The sequence below is a fragment of the Bos indicus x Bos taurus genome, chromosome 19 (assembly GCF_003369695.1).
Source record: "Bos indicus x Bos taurus breed Angus x Brahman F1 hybrid chromosome 19, Bos_hybrid_MaternalHap_v2.0, whole genome shotgun sequence".
Taxonomy (NCBI): Eukaryota; Metazoa; Chordata; class Mammalia; order Artiodactyla; family Bovidae; genus Bos; species Bos indicus x Bos taurus.
In genome coordinates, this window is record NC_040094.1 from 30,404,877 (window position 1) to 30,421,766 (window position 16,890).

The window sequence follows — 16,890 nt, forward strand, 5'->3', positions numbered from 1 at the left end:
ACAATCATCTTTTCATGTTCAGACTACCCGACCTTTGTTGTAAAGCTTCTCTATAACCTGACTTCCCCCCTCAACCTCCCCCATCACCCCTCCCCCCCCCCCCCCCCCCCCCCCCCCGCCCCCCAGCCTCCTTCGAGCAGTTGTCTCAGGTTATTTGAGATGTTGCCTCCCGGGCTTGAAGTCCTAAAAATTCCTGCCGAATAAAACATAACTCTCAACATTTTAGGTGGTGACTATTTTTAAAATGAATAACACCATCCCTGTGTTATCTCATTAAGTCCCTATGAAAACCTTATAGGTGCACAGATTTTTCAAGATTTCCAGGTAAAAACCCAGTTTCCCCCTTAGTCAGTCTCTCCCATCAGGAAACTTCCATAAGCCTCTTTTCCTTCTCCATAAGAGGGCAGACAGAATGAAAACCACAATCACAGAAAACTAACCAATCTGATCACATGGACCACAGCCTTGTCTAACTCAATGAAACTATGAGCCATGCCATGTAGGGGCCACCCAAGATGGACGGGTCATGGTGGGGAGTTCTGACAAAACATGGTCCACTGGAGAAGGGAGTGGCAAACCACTTTAGTATTCTTGCCTTGCTGCTGCTGCTGCTAAGTCACTTCAGTCGTGTCTGACTCAGTGCGACCCCATAGACAGCAGCCCACCAGGCCCCGCTGTTCCTGGGATTCTCCAGGCAAGAACACTGGAGTGGGTTGCCATTTCCTCCTCCAATGCATGAAAGTGAAAAGTGAAAGTGAAGTCGCTCAGTAGTGTCCAACTCTTAGCGACCCCATGGACTGCAGCCTACCAGGCTCCTCCGTCCATGGGATTTTCCAGGTAAGAGTACTGGAGTGGGGTGCCATTGCCTTCTCCCATTCTTGCCTTAAGAACCCCATGAACAGTAGTCCAATATGCTACTGGAGATCAGTTGCGAAACAACTCCAGAAAGAATGAAGAGATAGACCCAAAGCAAAAACAACACTCATTTGTGGATGTGACTGGTGATGGAAGTACAGTTTGATGCTATAAAGAGCAATATTGCACAGGAACCTGGAATGTTAGGTCCATGAATCAAGGCAAATTGGAAGTGGTCAAACAGGAGATGGCAAGAGTGAACATCGACATTTTAGGAATCAGTGAACTAAAACAGACTGGAATGGGTGAATTTAACTCAGATGACCATTATATGTACTACTGTGGGCAAGAATCCCTTATAACAAATGGAGTAGCCCTCATAGTCAATAAAAGAGTCCAAAATGTAGTACTTGGATGCAATCTCAAAAATAATAGAATGATCTCTGTTCATTTCCAAGGCAAACCATTCAATATCACAGTAATCCAAGGCTATGGCCTGACCAATAATGCTGAAGAACCTGAAGTTGAATGGTTCCACGAACACCTACAAGACCTTCTAGAACTAACACTCCAAAAAGATGTCCTTTTCATTATAGGGGACTGGAATGCAAAAGTAGGAAGTCAAGAAACACCTGGAGTAACAGGCAAATTTGGTTTTGGAGTACAGAATGAAGCAGGGCAAAGGCTAATAGAGTTTTGCCAAGAGAACACACTGATCATAGCAAACACCCTCTTCCAACAACACAAGAGAAGACTCTACACATGGACATCACCAGATGGTCAACACCGCAATCATATTGATTATGTTCTTTGCAGCCAAAGATGGAGAAGCTCTACAGAGTCAGCAAAAACAAGACTGGGAGCTGACTGTGGTTCAGATCATGAACTCCTTATTGCCAAATTCAGACTTAAGTTGAAGAAAGTAGGGAAAACCATTAGACCACTCAGGTATGACCTAAATCAAATCCCTTATGATTATACAGTGGAAGAGACAAATAGATTCAAGGGATTAGATTTGACAGAATGCCTGAATAACTATGGATGGAGGTTTGTGACATTGTACAGGAGGCAGTGATCAAGACCATCCCCAAGAAAAAGAAATGCAAAAAGGCAAAATGGTTGTCTGAGGAGGCCTTACAAATAGCTGTGAAAAGAAGAGAAGTGAAAGGCAAAGGAGAAAAGGAAAGATATACCCATCTGAATGCAGAGTTCCAAAGAATAGCAAGATAAGAAAGCCTTCCTCAGTGATCCGTGCAAAGAAATAGGGGAAAACAATAGAATGGGAAAGACTAGAGATTCCTCCAAGAAAATTAGAGATACCAAGGGAACATTTCATGCAAAGATGGGCTCAATAAAGGACAGAAATGGTATGGACCTAACAGAAGCAGAAGATATTAAGAAGAGGTGGCAAGAATACACAGAAGAACTATACAAAAAAGATCTTCATGACCCAGATAATCACGATGGTGTGATCACTCACCTAGAGGCAGACATCCTGGAATGCAAAGTCAAGTGGGCATTAGGAAGCATCACTATGAACAAAGCTAGTGGAGGTGATAGAATTCCAGTTGAGCTATTTCAAATCCTAAAAGATGATGCTGTGAAAGTGCTGCACTCAATATGCCAGCAAATTTGGAAAACTCAGCAGTGGCTGAGAACAGGACTGGAAAAGGTCAGTTTTCATTCCAATCCCAAAGAAAGGCAATGCCAAAGAATGCTCAAACTACCATACAATTACACTCATCATACATGCTAGCAAAGTAATGCTCAAAATTCTCCAAGCAAGGCTTCAACAGTATGTAAACCGTGAACTTACAAATGTTCAAGCTTGTTTTAGAAAAGGCAGAGGAACCAGGGATCAAATTGCCAACATCCATTGTATCATTGAAAAAGTGAGAGAGTTCCAGAAAACATCTACTTCTGCTTTATTGACTATGCCAAATCCTTTGACTGTGGGGAGCACAACAAACTGTGGAAAATTCTTCAAGAGATGGATATACCAAACCACCTGACCTGCCTCCTGAGAAAACTGTGTGCAGGTCAGGAAGCAACAGTTAGAACTGGACATGGAACAATAGACTGGTTCCAAATCAGGAAAGGAGTACGTCAAGGCTGTACATTGTCACCTTGCTTATTTAACTTATTTGCAGAGCACATCATGAAAAACACTGGGCTGGGTGAAGCACAAGCTGGAATCAAGATTACTGGGAGAAATATCAATAACGTCAGATATGCAAATAATACCACACTTCTGGCAGAAAGTGAAGCAGTGAAGAGCCTCTTGATGAAGGTGAAAGAGGAGAGTGAAAAAGTTGGCTTAAAACTCAACATTCAGAAAACTAAGATCATGGCATCTGGTCCAATCACTTCATGGCAAATAGATGGGGAAACAGGGGAAACAATGACAGACTTTAATATTTTGGGCACCAAAATCACTGCAGATGGTAACTGCAGCCATGAAATTAAAAGACACTTGCCCCTTGGAAGAAAAGTTATGACCAACCTCGACAGCATATTAAAAATCAGAGACATTACTTTGCCAACAAAGGTTCATCTAGTCAAAGCTATGGTTTTTCCAGTAGTCATGTATGGATGTGAAAGTTGGACTACAAAGAAAGCTGAGTGCTGAAGAATTGATGCTTTTAAATTGTGATGTTGGAGAAGACCCTTGAGAGTCCCTTGGACTACAAGGAGATCCAACTAGTCAATACTAAAGGAAATCAGTTATGAATGTTCATTGGAAGGACTGATGTTGAAGCTGAAACTCCAATATTGGCCACCTGATGTGAAGAACTGACTCATTTGAAAAGACCCTGATGCTGGGAAAGATTGAACGCAGGAGGCAAATGGGACAACAGAGGATGAGATGGCTGGATGGCATCACCGACTCAATGGACATGGGTTTGGGTGGACTCCGGGAGTTGGTGATGGACAGGGAAGCCTGGCGTGCTGCATTCAACGGGGTTGCAAAGGGTCAGACACGACTGAGCGACTGAACTGAACTGAACCAGGTGAAGAATTGATATTCTAAGAGAGTTTGCAGCAATGTGCAGGGATGGATTTGAAACAGGTCTGGATGTGTCTGGGGAGCTGATGGTACAGACCAGGTCTGTGTCAGTAGGACGGTATTGCAGAGGGAGGCACTCCAGGGTGGCACTCCCTTGTGAGGGAGGGAGAATCAGCATAAGAAACTGAGGGAGGGGAGATTCTGAGGCCCTAGAATCTGTATCCCACCCCAGCTGGTGCATGTCTGTGTCCTAGGAGCGGGTGGCTACAGATAAAGAGAGAAAGAACTCTGGCTAAAAGCTAAAAGGACGCCGGTGAAAGCATTACTAGAGAACGCAGTCTCTTGGAGACACCTGTCCCCCTCCGTTCTGGCCATAGGTAAACCACTGCCCTGAATGTTCTCCTTGGGAGGGGGGAGCAACGGCAGCCCCTGACAGCTGGGGTCTCCTGTGAGGACCTGAGATATTACTTTGGGAATTTTTAGAATTCCTTAGGAGGGCTTTGGCTTCTCTGGTGGCTCAGACAGTAGAGAATCCACCTGCAATGCAGGAGCCCAGGGTTTGATCCCTAAGTCGGGAAGATCACCTGAAAAAGGGAATGGCCACCCACTCCAGGATTCTTGCCTGGAAAATTTCATGGATAGAGGAGGCTGGCGGGCTACAGTTCATGGAATCACAGAGAGGAGAACATGATTGAGTGGCCAACACAACAGGAGGGACTTTCGGGAGGTGGCGGGGTGCTGGGACGCCTTGTGTCAGTCACTAAGCTTCCTGCCCAGGTGGTAAAGGCTGGAGAAACCTGGTGAGGAAACCTGGTTAAAAATATACAATAGCCAGACTGACGTTAACTGAAGTTTATTGATCATGAGCATTTTCTCCTTGCCTTAAAAACAATCAGCATCACCTGGAAATGGCAGAAAATGAAGGCCAGGGAGCTGGGCCCTGGACAGGGCCCCTGGGCTATTGGATAAGACCCTTCTCTAAAAGCTCTTACAGCTTCCGAGAGGGTGGAGCCACTCAGGGGTAGAGATGTACTACACTGAGATGTATTTTAGTTAAAAATGTAAGTTCAGGGTTGGGCAGATCTGGGTTCAGACAGTTGTTTACAAACTGTCTTCAGGCAAATTGTGAGTTTTTATTTCCCTAAGACTCAGCTTCTACCTTTATGAAATGGGGGCAACAGTGGGGCCAATCCTAGAGGTTTTGTTGATGCTTAAAGGAGACGATGCAGGCAAAGCTTTTTTCAGTTCCTAGCACATGTAAGGGAGAAGGCAATGGCACCCCACTCCAGTACTCTTGCCTAGAAACTCCCATGGACAGAGGAGCCTGGTAGGCTACAGTCCATGGGGTCGCGAAGAGTTGGACACGACTGAGCGACTTCACTTTCACTTTTCACTTTCAAGCATTGGAGAAAGAAATGGCGACCCACTCCAGTGTTCTTTCCTGGAGAATCCCAGGGACGGCGGAGCCTGGTGGGCTGCTGTCTATGGGGTCTCACAGAGTCGGACACAACTGAAGCGACTTAGCAGCAGCAGCAGCAGCAGCAGCACATGTAAGTGCTCAATGCACTTAGTTATATTTGACTTTGGAGATGCTCCCCAGGGCTAAAGGCCAGAGGCCTGACAGGTGTGCTTCCTGTGAGCCCAAGGGCAGATAGACGGGGGAATGGGGCAGCTACTGCAGAGTGGGGCTGAATTTTCCTGCTTTAGACTTTTCTGTGTTTTCTAGATTTTCTTAAAGAACCATGTAGATGGTCTTGTATCCTGAAGACTTTGAACAATAACTTATCCATTATCCATGCAAACGTTATACCCTGAAAGGCTGCAGAATGGAACTGAAGGCCTGTTTTGGAGAACTTTCAGTTATTCCCATTTCTGGAGTTTTCTGAAGTGGGGGCAGGGTGCCATCTGTACAAATTCTCCAAGATCTTGGGTCTAATCACTGAGCATCCTTTTGTCCCAGCTTCTTTATGAGATCATGGATGCCTCCCAGTTCATAAATTCAACAATTCCTCACTTAAGTAAATAAACACACAGAATACTTACATCAGTGGCCAACAGCTCCTCACTGTCATCAATACTGGCCACGGTGACCTCTCCCTGGCTCACGAAGGGGAAGTCAAAGGGGTTGGTTGAAATGAGAAGCAGGTCTGTGGAGCAGGAAGATCCCTTTAGCGTCTAATGCACAAATGACTCTGGGATTTTTCCAATGACACTGGTTTGGAAGATAAGAATTGTAACTAAGGAAACTTACCGATGAGTTCTGGCTTCTTGTTGGACATGATTTGGTAAAAAATATGATAGCTTCTCTCACTGGATAATTGAAATGTCACCCTGGATTTTTCTAAGAGATCTAAGGTAACAAAAAGCAATGTGATTTTTGTGTTCCCCAGGAGATGACCCTGGGGCCAAATTCAAGGTGTGTGTTTGGACTCACAGGTTTCAATGTCTGCTGATGCCAGCTTTCCTGTGGCTCCAAAGTGAATCCGAATGAACTTCCCCTGTCCAACGACAGATTGACAAACACCAAGGTTATTCTGGGCTTCCCTGGTGGCTCAGACAGTGAAGAATCTGTCTGCAATGCGGGAGACCTGGGTTCAATCCCTGGGCCGGGAAGATCCCTTGTAGAAGGGAAGGGCTACCCACTCCAGTATTCTTGCCTGGAGAGTCCCATGGACAGAGGAGCCTGATGGGCTACAGTCCATGGGGTCGCAAAGAGAACCACTGAGAGACTGACACGTGGCCATTCTATTTGCATGGTATTGTTGCAGCCTCTGTTAGGTGAGACTGTGGATGGTGGGACATGTAGGGTCAGCAAGGGTGATGCCAGAAGCCTGAGGACTTCCTTCTCTCCATTTGCTTGGCATCCGGTCCCCCCACCAGCTCAGCCAAGCCTCAGATAGCTCTGCCCAAAGCCCATGGCTCTGTCCCTTTAGCTCTGGGGATGCCTGTGAGCTCCCTCTCAACTCTCTCTTGGGACCACCTCTCACCTGACTGCCTCCTTGGTCTCTGTCTTGCTCAAACTCTCCATAACATCTTTGCATTGATAACCTGGTTGGAATAACTAACTTCTTTTTTGCCTCTGGGTGCTACTTCTGAGATTTCTTGCCTCATATCCCCTTACTGTTTACTACAGGCAAACCTAGCTCCCAGGAGGAGCTGGCTCCCTAAAGACCCACTCAGCACCTGGGTTCACTCAGTTTGGGGTAGTCAGAGGTGAAATTACATATAGTATATATATGTGTGTGTGTGTGTGTGTGTGTGAATGTACGCGTGTGTATGTGTGTGTATATTCCCTCCTTACATTGTTCATTAAATTGGTCTCTGCCATTCTGTGAGCAGATTCGAGGGCAAAAATACTGCCTTGCTTGTTCACCCACAGACGCTGGAATCTACTGTACTCAGTGATATTCTCAGTATTTTCTGAATGAAGCCTAAAGCAGAGCTAATGAAGGATCAGCCAAGGTTTATGTGAATTATGTGTTGGGTTCTCAGGAGTTTTAGCTCCTTAATGGAAGTGCCTTTGGGCACTTGCTCCTCTGGCCAGTGAAATTCGATAGAAGACTGGATATTTGTTTATTTGCCAATGTCGGAGGTAAATGCCTCTTTGGTTGAGCTAATTCTAAGTGAAATGTTGAAGGATGGGACACAGCCTTCGATTTAAATTTTTCCCCAATTTTTGATCTCTGCTGCCTTCACCAGGTTTTTCGTCCTGCTGACTTGGAGAAGGTCAATTCTGCTAACTAACTTCACACTAAGGTTTTCATGGCTAGTAAGTCAGTGGATGTTGCTCAACGGACTTCTGCATTTTAAAATGATTCCACTCCAAAAGACCAATTATTGCATAAAGAAATTGCTCTGTACTTGTGGAATTTGAGTCATTGTGACTTCAGGATGCTCTTGGGCGTGTATGTGCGTGCTAAGTAGCTTCAGCTGTGTCTGACTCTTTGTGACCCCCATGGACTGTAGCCTGCCACGCTCCTCTGTTCATGGGATTCTCCAGGAAAGCATACTGGAGGGGGTTGCTGTGCCTTCGTCCAGGGGATCTTGCCAACCCAGGGATCGAACCCACTTCTCTTGTGTCTCCTGCTGTCAGGTGGATTCTTTACCACTAGTGCCACCTGGGAAGCCCCAGGATGCTCCAAGGTGCTGTTGATTAGTTAGGGAAGCATAGCTAAATCCTCCCTGTGCTGGGAACAAGCCAGCATGTTCTTGGAAGTGTATCAGAATATCCCGGTTGGGCAGCTTGATCTGAATCACTTGAGGGTAGATGAAGCCGGGAATACCCTAGTTTGTGTGGCCATTTTCTCACATCCAGCACCGGAGGAGAGGGTTTGGTTTCTGGGGGCTGTTGACAGTTGGAATGAGTCTTACAAATCTCGAGGAGTTGTCATTCCTCACAGTCTTGGCGTTTCCAAAAGCCTCCAGGAGGGGATTGGCCTGGATGATCTGATCTTCCAGGGTTCCCTAAAAATAATAAAAGAGGAAAAGGGAGGACTTTGGACATCTTCTGAAGTAATTTCTTAGTGACTCTAAAGTATGCTTGCTCTGGGAAGGGATTAGGGAGAGATGTCACACAGTCCAGGCTGGTGGCCGGTGCAGAATGTAGAAGTACCCAGAAGCCTATCTCTACTCTACTGAAGGAGGCTTCAAGGTCTCATCCAAGAAAGGGTTTTAGCACAGCATCACAGTGACTTCTGGCCACACCAGATTCCTGTTTGGAGTACTATCCACTCCATCTCAATTTCCCAGATTGCCTTTTTTCTCTGACAACATTTCATTATAAAATACAGATTTTTGGAGTACAGACCTGTGTTACTGCCTGCACCAGGTCCATTTATATAGATATTTGGGTTCAGAAGTAGAATTTAGACTGTGAGCAACGAAAGTGACCCATATGATAGAAACAGTGATTCTTGAAAATATTTTTAAGTTGCATAAAATATTTCATGAAAATTATTATTTAAAAGCCCTCTTATGGAAAGCAGAATTTTCACTCTCCCCCTTCCATGCATGATTGCTTATCTTTCTGGCTCTCTGGAAACTATTGTCCAGCCCAGTGGTTCTCAAAGTGTGGTCCCTAGACCAGCTGCATGAAGAGTGGGAAAGTGAGAGAAATGCAACCTGCCAGGACTGTGAAGGTGAGATAGGAATTTCAAGCAGAAATCCTGGGCCGGGAGCCTAGCAATCCTCTGAGAACCTCTGGCCTAAACCACTCCTTCTCCAGAGGAGGGTGTGGAGATGGTCAAGGTCATTGGGCTGTTGCTGATGGGGCCTGTGCTAGAGCCTGAGTCCACGAGGTGGAGCCATTTCTTGTCTTGTCCCCTAAGTACTCCCAGGCAAGACCTCTTCCTGTACATCTGTGCTGAGCACAGAGCCCTGCACAGAATACCTAGTGCTCACCCAAGATTTAAGTTGTACTTATTCCAGAAGGCTTCCAGGGGCAGGAGGCTGCTCACCTGCATCTTGCCTGGCTGCTGCTCCTTCTTCTTGTCTCCAGTGACTGCAATGGTTGCAAAGTACTGGATGACACGCTTGGTGTTCACCGTCTTCCCAGCTCCAGATTCTCCACTGTTGATTTAAAAGTGAGATATGCAGACATAGAGAACAGACCCATGGGTGGAAAGAGGCCCAACAGGAGAGGGGAGATGAAAGACAGATGGACCGGAAGTTTTGGATTAGAAGATGCAAACTATTATATGTAGGATGGATAAGCACCTGGGTCCTACCGTATAGCACAGGAAACAATATTTAATATCCTGTGATAAACCATGGGAAAAATATGGAAATATATTGTATATATATAATTGCATATATAAGAATTGTATCTATAAGAATATATACACATATATACCTGAATCACTTTGCTGTACAGGAGAAGTTAACACAACATTGTAAATCAACTATACTTGAATAAAATATATATTTTAAAAAAGTAAGTGAGATAAAGGAGAGTGGAAGGGATGGATGGCCCTCTTCCAAGTCATCCTAGAGCAGACATGGGTTACTCACGTGATGAGGATGGACTGGTTGTCTCGATCTGGAAATACAGAGGGAAGCAGAACAGAATCAATGACCAACCAAGAGGCAGGATGTACAAATAAGGCAACACTGGGTAGGGGTGGGTAGAGCCCCTGAGGTCCAGTTCTGAGTTTGCCATAACTAGTGGTGTGATGATTTGGGTATATCTAATCTTTAGGGCTTCCCTAGTGGCTCAGCAGTAAAGAATCCATCTGCCAAGCAGGAGATGTAGGTTTGATCCTTGGATTGGCAACCTACTCCAGTATTCTTGCCAGGGAAATCCCAAGGACAGAGGAGCCTGGCAGGCTGTAGTCCATGGGGTCACAAAAAGTCAGACATGTCTGAGCAACTAAACATACACAATCTTCTTTGAGACAATTTGTGCAGATTTCCCAAATGTAGGATGTGTAATGTGGGCAGCATGGGACGTGAACAGTGAGTCCCACGGTGTGAAAGTTCTTCACGTTCACAGATCTTTATCTCCTCACTAGCACTTTCTTATCTCCCTTTTTAACAACAGCAACCACAAAAACGCAAGTCTCAGACCCAGAACTTGTAAGAATCCATAGCTTCTATTAATAATTCGACTTATGGTTGCTTATTTGTTGTCACTGCATTTTTCTTTTCCTTTTCGCTTTTACTTGAAGGTGACAATGGTTTTCCATTTACAATAGGTTGAATTGCAAAATTCATAGGTTGAGGTCCCAACCCTTAATACCTCAAAATGTGACCTTATTTGGAAATGGGGTCATTGCAGATGTCTTTAAAGATGCAGTCATACTGGAGTAGGTGAGAAGCCTCCGTCATGAGAAGCCTGAGCACCAAAGCTAGAGAATGACCCCTGCTCGCAGCAACTAGAGAAAGCCAGTGTGCAGCAATGAAGACCCAGCACTGCTGCTGCTGCTGCTGCTAAGACATTTCAGTCGTGTCCGACTCTGTGCAACCCCATAGATGGCAGCCCACCAGGCTCCCCCGTCCCTGGGATTCTCCAGGCAAGAACACTGGAGTGGGTTGCCATTGCCTTCTCCAGAAGACCCAGCACAGCCAAAAAGAAATACATAAAAAACGGAAATTACCAGTCAGCATGAACTGATAGGCATTGTCAGAGATGGAGAAGATGTGGGGCGGGGCCTCCTGGCGCTTTTTGCCCCTGTAGGCTGCCACCACCTCGGGGTTGTACACCGGCAGCCACTTGTAGGGGTTGACGGTGACACAGAAGAGACCTGAATATGTCTGCACCATAAAAAAAAGGAATATAATTATTTCATGAGGACATTAATACTGGTTTTCAAAATGTTAACCGCCTGCATGAACAGGGGCCATGAGAACAAACTCACGTAGATCATCCAGGCTGCATAACGCTCTTTGAGGTTGTACAGCACAGCAGGCTCGTGCAGGTGGGTCATCATGGCCATGTCCTCGATCTTGTCAAACTTGGGAGGGTTCATGGGGAACACCTGTTCGCTGTTGAGAGTGAGTGTCTGGATATTGAGAGGAAAGGCAGGTGATGAGTGGGAGAGCTGATGTTCAGTATCCATGGTACCAGTGTGGAGAAAGTGCTGAGGTATTGTGGTGCGATGACCCCATTACCATGGATAGCATCATGGATCATATCTGTGCCCAGAGATGGTCCATAAACACCTGTTCTTGTTGAATCTACATGTGGTCAAACTGTGTAACCAGCTCTGGTCTGATGCCCCCAAGTCAGTGTGCCATTCTGCACCAGGAGTGGCTTACACCTGTGCAAAGCTGTAGAGCCCTTCAACCTCAGGGTGGCCAGGGGTACTCAGGATGGCCAAGGCCAGAGAAGCTTGTCTCTGTGTACCCCATTTGCTGTGAGTACTACGGTGAGCTCAAGCTTGGAATACTGGAAAGAACTCTTCCAGCATATTTGGTACATCTCCACCTCGATATCTCTATTCACATGGGTCCCTTTGTCTAGAATATCTACATTGAAATTATGTCTAGCTACCTTCAGAGCTCTTCTTAGGTGCTCCCTCATCCATGACCTGTCTCTGCTCTCCCCTGTCTTTTCAAGGCTTCCAGAATTCCTTGCACCTCTGCTCTAATAGTTCAAACATTTGGACTTGGAGTATGGTCCATGGCCATATGGCCATGTATGGCCAAACAGTATTTTGAGACTAATACCTAATTTTCCCTTATCTGTTTTTCCCTCCTTTTAAGCATACAGCTGGCACTCCATTACTCAGGAAAGGTAGAAACTAGTGCATAAAAGAGAAACAGCCAGTAAGGCTTTCTAGTCTTTGCCATAAGCCTATATCCTTAGAAGAGCTTTGAGGGTTTTACTGAAAAAAGGAGGAGATTTGCTGGTAAAGGCCACATCTCTAGAGGAAATTAGGCCCTTCTGCCCCACTGCCCTACACTAAAGAGAGAGACACCCAGAGTAGCACAAGGGAGATGGAAAAATCTGTGAGTCTTGAAGATTCAGGGCTTGCTTCTTAGCAGATCCTTTAGGGGGACAGTGAGACCCAATATGGTATTACTGAAAATGTGGCACAACTCTTGGGAGTGGACCCAATAGTAACTCAAGAAAATTTATTTCTGGCCCTTTTTAAAGAGACTAACATCAGAGGTTAAGTCAACAACAATAGTAATCACCTGTTTTGTATGCTTGGATTTGTGAACTGCGATTTGTACCCGTCATGTACTCTTGATACCTATCCTGGATGATAAACTTTGGGGAAATGGTTACTGAGATTTTCTCACCTTTGCAAAGTGATGGACACTGTGACCTAGATGTGGTAGTTGTCCAGTAAGTACTGAACTGAATAGTGAAAGTGTTAGTCACTCAGTCATGTCTGACTCTGTGTAACCCTATGGACACATGTGCTTGCCAGGCTCCTCTTTATGGAGTTCTCCAGGCAAGCATACTGAGAGGGTAGCCATTCCCTTCTCCGGGGGACCTTCTCAATCTGGAGATCGAACCTGAGTCTCCTGTATTGTAGGCAGATTCTTTACCATCTCAGCCACCTTGAACGGTGCTCTGTAATTCTCTGTAGTAAACTAGACATTGCCTCTGGAGCTCCCTCTCTAAGTCACACCGCAGCCTAGAGAGTTCTATGTGGAATATTCACCAATCCAGCAGCAGTCTTCATCCATCTCTCCCTTCAATAGTCCAACCTCTTTCACCACCGCCTTCCCCTTTCCCCAGAGCAAACCTCACAAAAACTCTCAAAGCTCAAATCCTTGGAGAAAGGAAGAGACAGGGGCAAAGGTGTGTGTCAAAGCAGTGTTCACCTGCCGTGTCACCATAAAGTAGATCAATGGAAGTCTTGTTCTGTTATCAGGTTGCCATGGATCAGCATGCAATTTCTAATATTCTACTCCAGAGGATGAAGGAGGATGCCCACGTTAGCAAGAACGTCTGAGATCAACACTTACCCGGTCATCGAGGGTCTTGACTGTGACTTTGTCGTTTTCCCTGCCCTGGATCATACCCTTCACGTACAATTCCTTATCATCCACTGCAAAGCAGGCTTTCTTGGAGTCAAACGGGCGATTCTGAGCCTCGATTCTTTCCTTCTCTGATTTCCGCAGGTAGGGAGCTGCTTCTCCGAAAATGGCCATCTCCGCATCAGAACTCATGGCTGCAGGGGCTGGGGACACCAGGGCTGCTGAGGCGGGGGCTGAGGGGCCCGGCCTATTATCTCTATTCAAACAGGGGCCAGATTCAAAAGCTCTTGGGATTAACCCAGTTCCTGCGGAATCTAGGCCCAGGTTTGGGGGCCTAGAGCAGGCAAGTGGGGGCAAGCTAAAGGGGATATTTTACTCCAAGAAAAATTTTTGAGGGGTTGCTTTCAACTCTGAGTGTTGATTTTGGAACAGCTCTAAGTCCAGCTCCAAGTGTGGAAGTCTGAACCAATTAGAGGAATCTAAGCTGAGCTCAATAAAAGAGAACTCAGAAAACGCTTCCTTATTCAATATCATATTTGAGCCTCATGATCTCTGTGTCATTCCCAAATCTTAAAGGTGTCTAAGAAGAATGACTGTTGATAAATCCTAGTAGAAATTATCACAATTATGTAATTTGGAAGAGGAAAGTATTTTAATTGTCCTTTCAAATGATTGTGGATATTCTTTTTAGATACTGTACCAAAACTTACACATGATAGTTTCTGTGGTACTTTCTTAAAGGCTAGTCGCAGCATAGAATTGGAAACCACATCAACAAACATTTGGTACCTGTTACCTTATAATCTGTTGGTCTGTGTTGAACTTTGAATGAAACTTTTACCTATGTATAAACATCATACATCAATCATTTGAGAAACCTTGTTCACTGAATTCTACAACACTTCCAAATATCAACATATTTCATTGCACAATATAAAAAAATCACAGTCATTAATATCAGCACTCATTAGGAAATTCAAATATTAGGATGTTGTCAAGCTAATGGTGGTAGACACAAGTCTTTCAAAATTTCAATTTTTGCTTGAAAGCTCAACTCTATCATTAGTAACAAATACTTGTTTTCCTTGAAGTTGGATAAGCATACTTCATTGTTTTTTGAGAAAATGTCTGCCAAATATCCAAGTCTGGGAAACCATAGTTTGTCCACTAGTCATTCTTTCCAGGAAAAAGGATGCTTCATGAAACAAGTGGCTGGTTCATCTTGCAGCTGAGACAACTGCACACGTGCTTTCCCTCCAGACAACCCTCAGAGTCCAGTGTGCAGCAGGAGAGCTTGTCACGCGGACTTCCTGTTCCATTACATAGAATATTATGAAGACGTGGATGAAGTTGAGGTGTGACAAAACCAATCATTTCCACTGCTGCAAAACTTGTCATTTTTTTCAATGAAGTTGACTTTTTAAATAAAGAAAATTTTTTTCCAGTGTCAGTATATGGCAGTGAAGATTTCTACGACTGCTAGCACAGCTTGGTGCCATGTCTTGGTTTGTAATAAAGCACTAGAACTTTTATCCATCCTTGCTTTTGCATCATTACGTCCACACAGTGAAGACGGGGCAAATGGTGTCTGGGTATTATATTAAAATTTTTTTGACCTCATGTATCTCTCCAAGGTACCTCTCCATGGATCTCCAAGGATCCATGGGTCACGTTTTTTTCTTTTTAAAAAATCGATTAATTAATTGGCCATGATGTGTCTTTGTAGCTGTGTGAGTGCTTTTCCCCAGTTGCCATGAGTGGGAGGCTACACTGGTTGTGGAGTACGGGTTTCTCATTGCAGTAGCTTCCCCTGTTGTGGGGCACAGGCTCTGGGTGCTTGGGCTTCAGTAGTTGCGGCACATGGACCCTAGAGCTTGACTCGGTAGTTGCGGTGCCTGGGTTTAGTTGTTCTGCGGTTGTGGGAGTTTCCTGGACCAGGGATCTAACCCATGTCCACTACGTTGGCAGGCAGACTCCTAACCACTGGGCCACCAGGGAAGTCCCCATGGGTAACATTTTGAGAATGGTTGGACCAGAGCATGAAGAAATCTCATCAGGCTGCTTGACTTCAGCCTGGTACCCAAAGTGCTGAAAGTTGATCCATATCAAAATCACCTGCCACAGAATCTCTGTGGTTGAGACTGAGGAAACCGAATTTTTCCCAGGGGCCTCAAACACAGTGATGTTTGGGAACATTATTTTGCTTTTCTAAAACCATGGCATAGTCCCAATGGTCATACACAAAGTGATTTAGGCAACTATTTCTTAATTTTAATAGTGATATGTTTATTTTAAAGTTTATTACCTTATTCTACAAATATCTACAAAATCTACAATGCCATGAACAATTTTACATCCCATAAATACAGGATAAAACCTTCTCTATTATGATACTTTTTTCATTGCTTCTAAGATGCATCCCAAGTGTAGAGATAATATTCTGTGAAAATTGCGAAGAAAATTAGAACTTATGAAATAGGGTCAGTCAATTCAGTCATGTCTGACTCTTTGCAAACATATGGACTGCAGCATGCCAGGCTTCTGTGTCCATCACTAACTCCCGGAGCTTGCTCAAACTCATGTCTATCAAGTCAGTGATGCCATCCAACCATCTCACCCTCTGCTGCCGCCTTTTCCCCACTGCCTTTAATCTTTCCCAGCATCAGGGTCTTTTCCAATGAGTCAGTTCTTTGCATCAGAAGAAACTGACTCATTACATGGACCACAGCCTTGTCTAATTGAATGAAATTGTGAGCCATGCTGTCTAGGGCCACCCAAGATGGATGGGTCATGGTGGAGAGTTCTGACAAAATGTGGTCCACTGGAGAAGGGAATGGCAAACCACTTCAGTATTCTTGCCTTGAGAACCCCATGAACAGTAGGAAAAGGCAAAAAGATAAGACACTGAAGAAAAAACATAGGGTAGTATGACTGTGAAGTATTTGTTTATATAGTGATGGAAAGCAGTGTTTCTCTTCTTTGGTGTGTAGGAATCCAACTGGGAGTCTTGTTGAAATGGATATTGTGATTCAGCAGGTATGAGTACAGTTTGAGACTGTGAATATCTAAATATCTCAGCTGACACTCATATAGATGGTTCACACTTTCATAGCAAGCATATAAGGTAGCTTTGAAAAACACATTTAAGAAAAAAAAAGGAAACAAGTCAAAATACTAAATGAATTGGTTTCTGGTATTACGTGAATATTGAAAACTTTGTGATGATTGCATAAGACTGAAGTCTGAAGGTGGGTGGTCAAGCTTAGCTTGTGGTCAAGCTATGTCTTTAGGCCTCCTAGAAAAATAGGACCTTCCATCTGGGATTCAGGTCATGACCAGTCTTGAGGTGGAGATTTCTCTTTTTCTACCCACAACTCCAACTGTGACTGAAAATCCAGTATCTTTTCATTTCCTCTATTACCCTGCGTAGATGATGCATGAGTTGTCTCCGTGATATTCTGGCAAATGTGTTGTCCAGGCTACTCGAACACCTTCCAGGATGACTATTTTCCATTTTGGAAAAATTTTGGAAGTTTTTGAAAATCACTTGGGAAAGGTTTCTCAGGCCAAAGATTCTTCTTGCTTTAAACTGAAAT

General features: G+C 44.6%; 1 protein-coding gene across 1 annotated transcript in view; it reads right to left on the reverse strand.

The window, feature by feature from the left end:
* LOC113877997 (myosin-13) overlaps window positions 1-13,486 on the reverse strand; it is a 47,450-nt gene extending 33,964 nt beyond the window's left edge. The window contains exons 1-9 of the mRNA XM_027518769.1: window positions 13,283-13,486; window positions 11,218-11,361; window positions 10,957-11,113; window positions 9,872-9,899; window positions 9,319-9,430; window positions 8,234-8,326; window positions 6,297-6,360; window positions 6,114-6,212; window positions 5,906-6,009 (exon numbers count right to left, since the gene is read on the reverse strand). Of these exons, the coding sequence (XP_027374570.1) occupies window positions 5,906-6,009; window positions 6,114-6,212; window positions 6,297-6,360; window positions 8,234-8,326; window positions 9,319-9,430; window positions 9,872-9,899; window positions 10,957-11,113; window positions 11,218-11,361; window positions 13,283-13,486 (1,005 nt within the window). The remainder of the gene's footprint in view (window positions 1-5,905; window positions 6,010-6,113; window positions 6,213-6,296; window positions 6,361-8,233; window positions 8,327-9,318; window positions 9,431-9,871; window positions 9,900-10,956; window positions 11,114-11,217; window positions 11,362-13,282) is intronic.
* Between the last annotated feature and the right edge of the window lie 3,404 nt (window positions 13,487-16,890).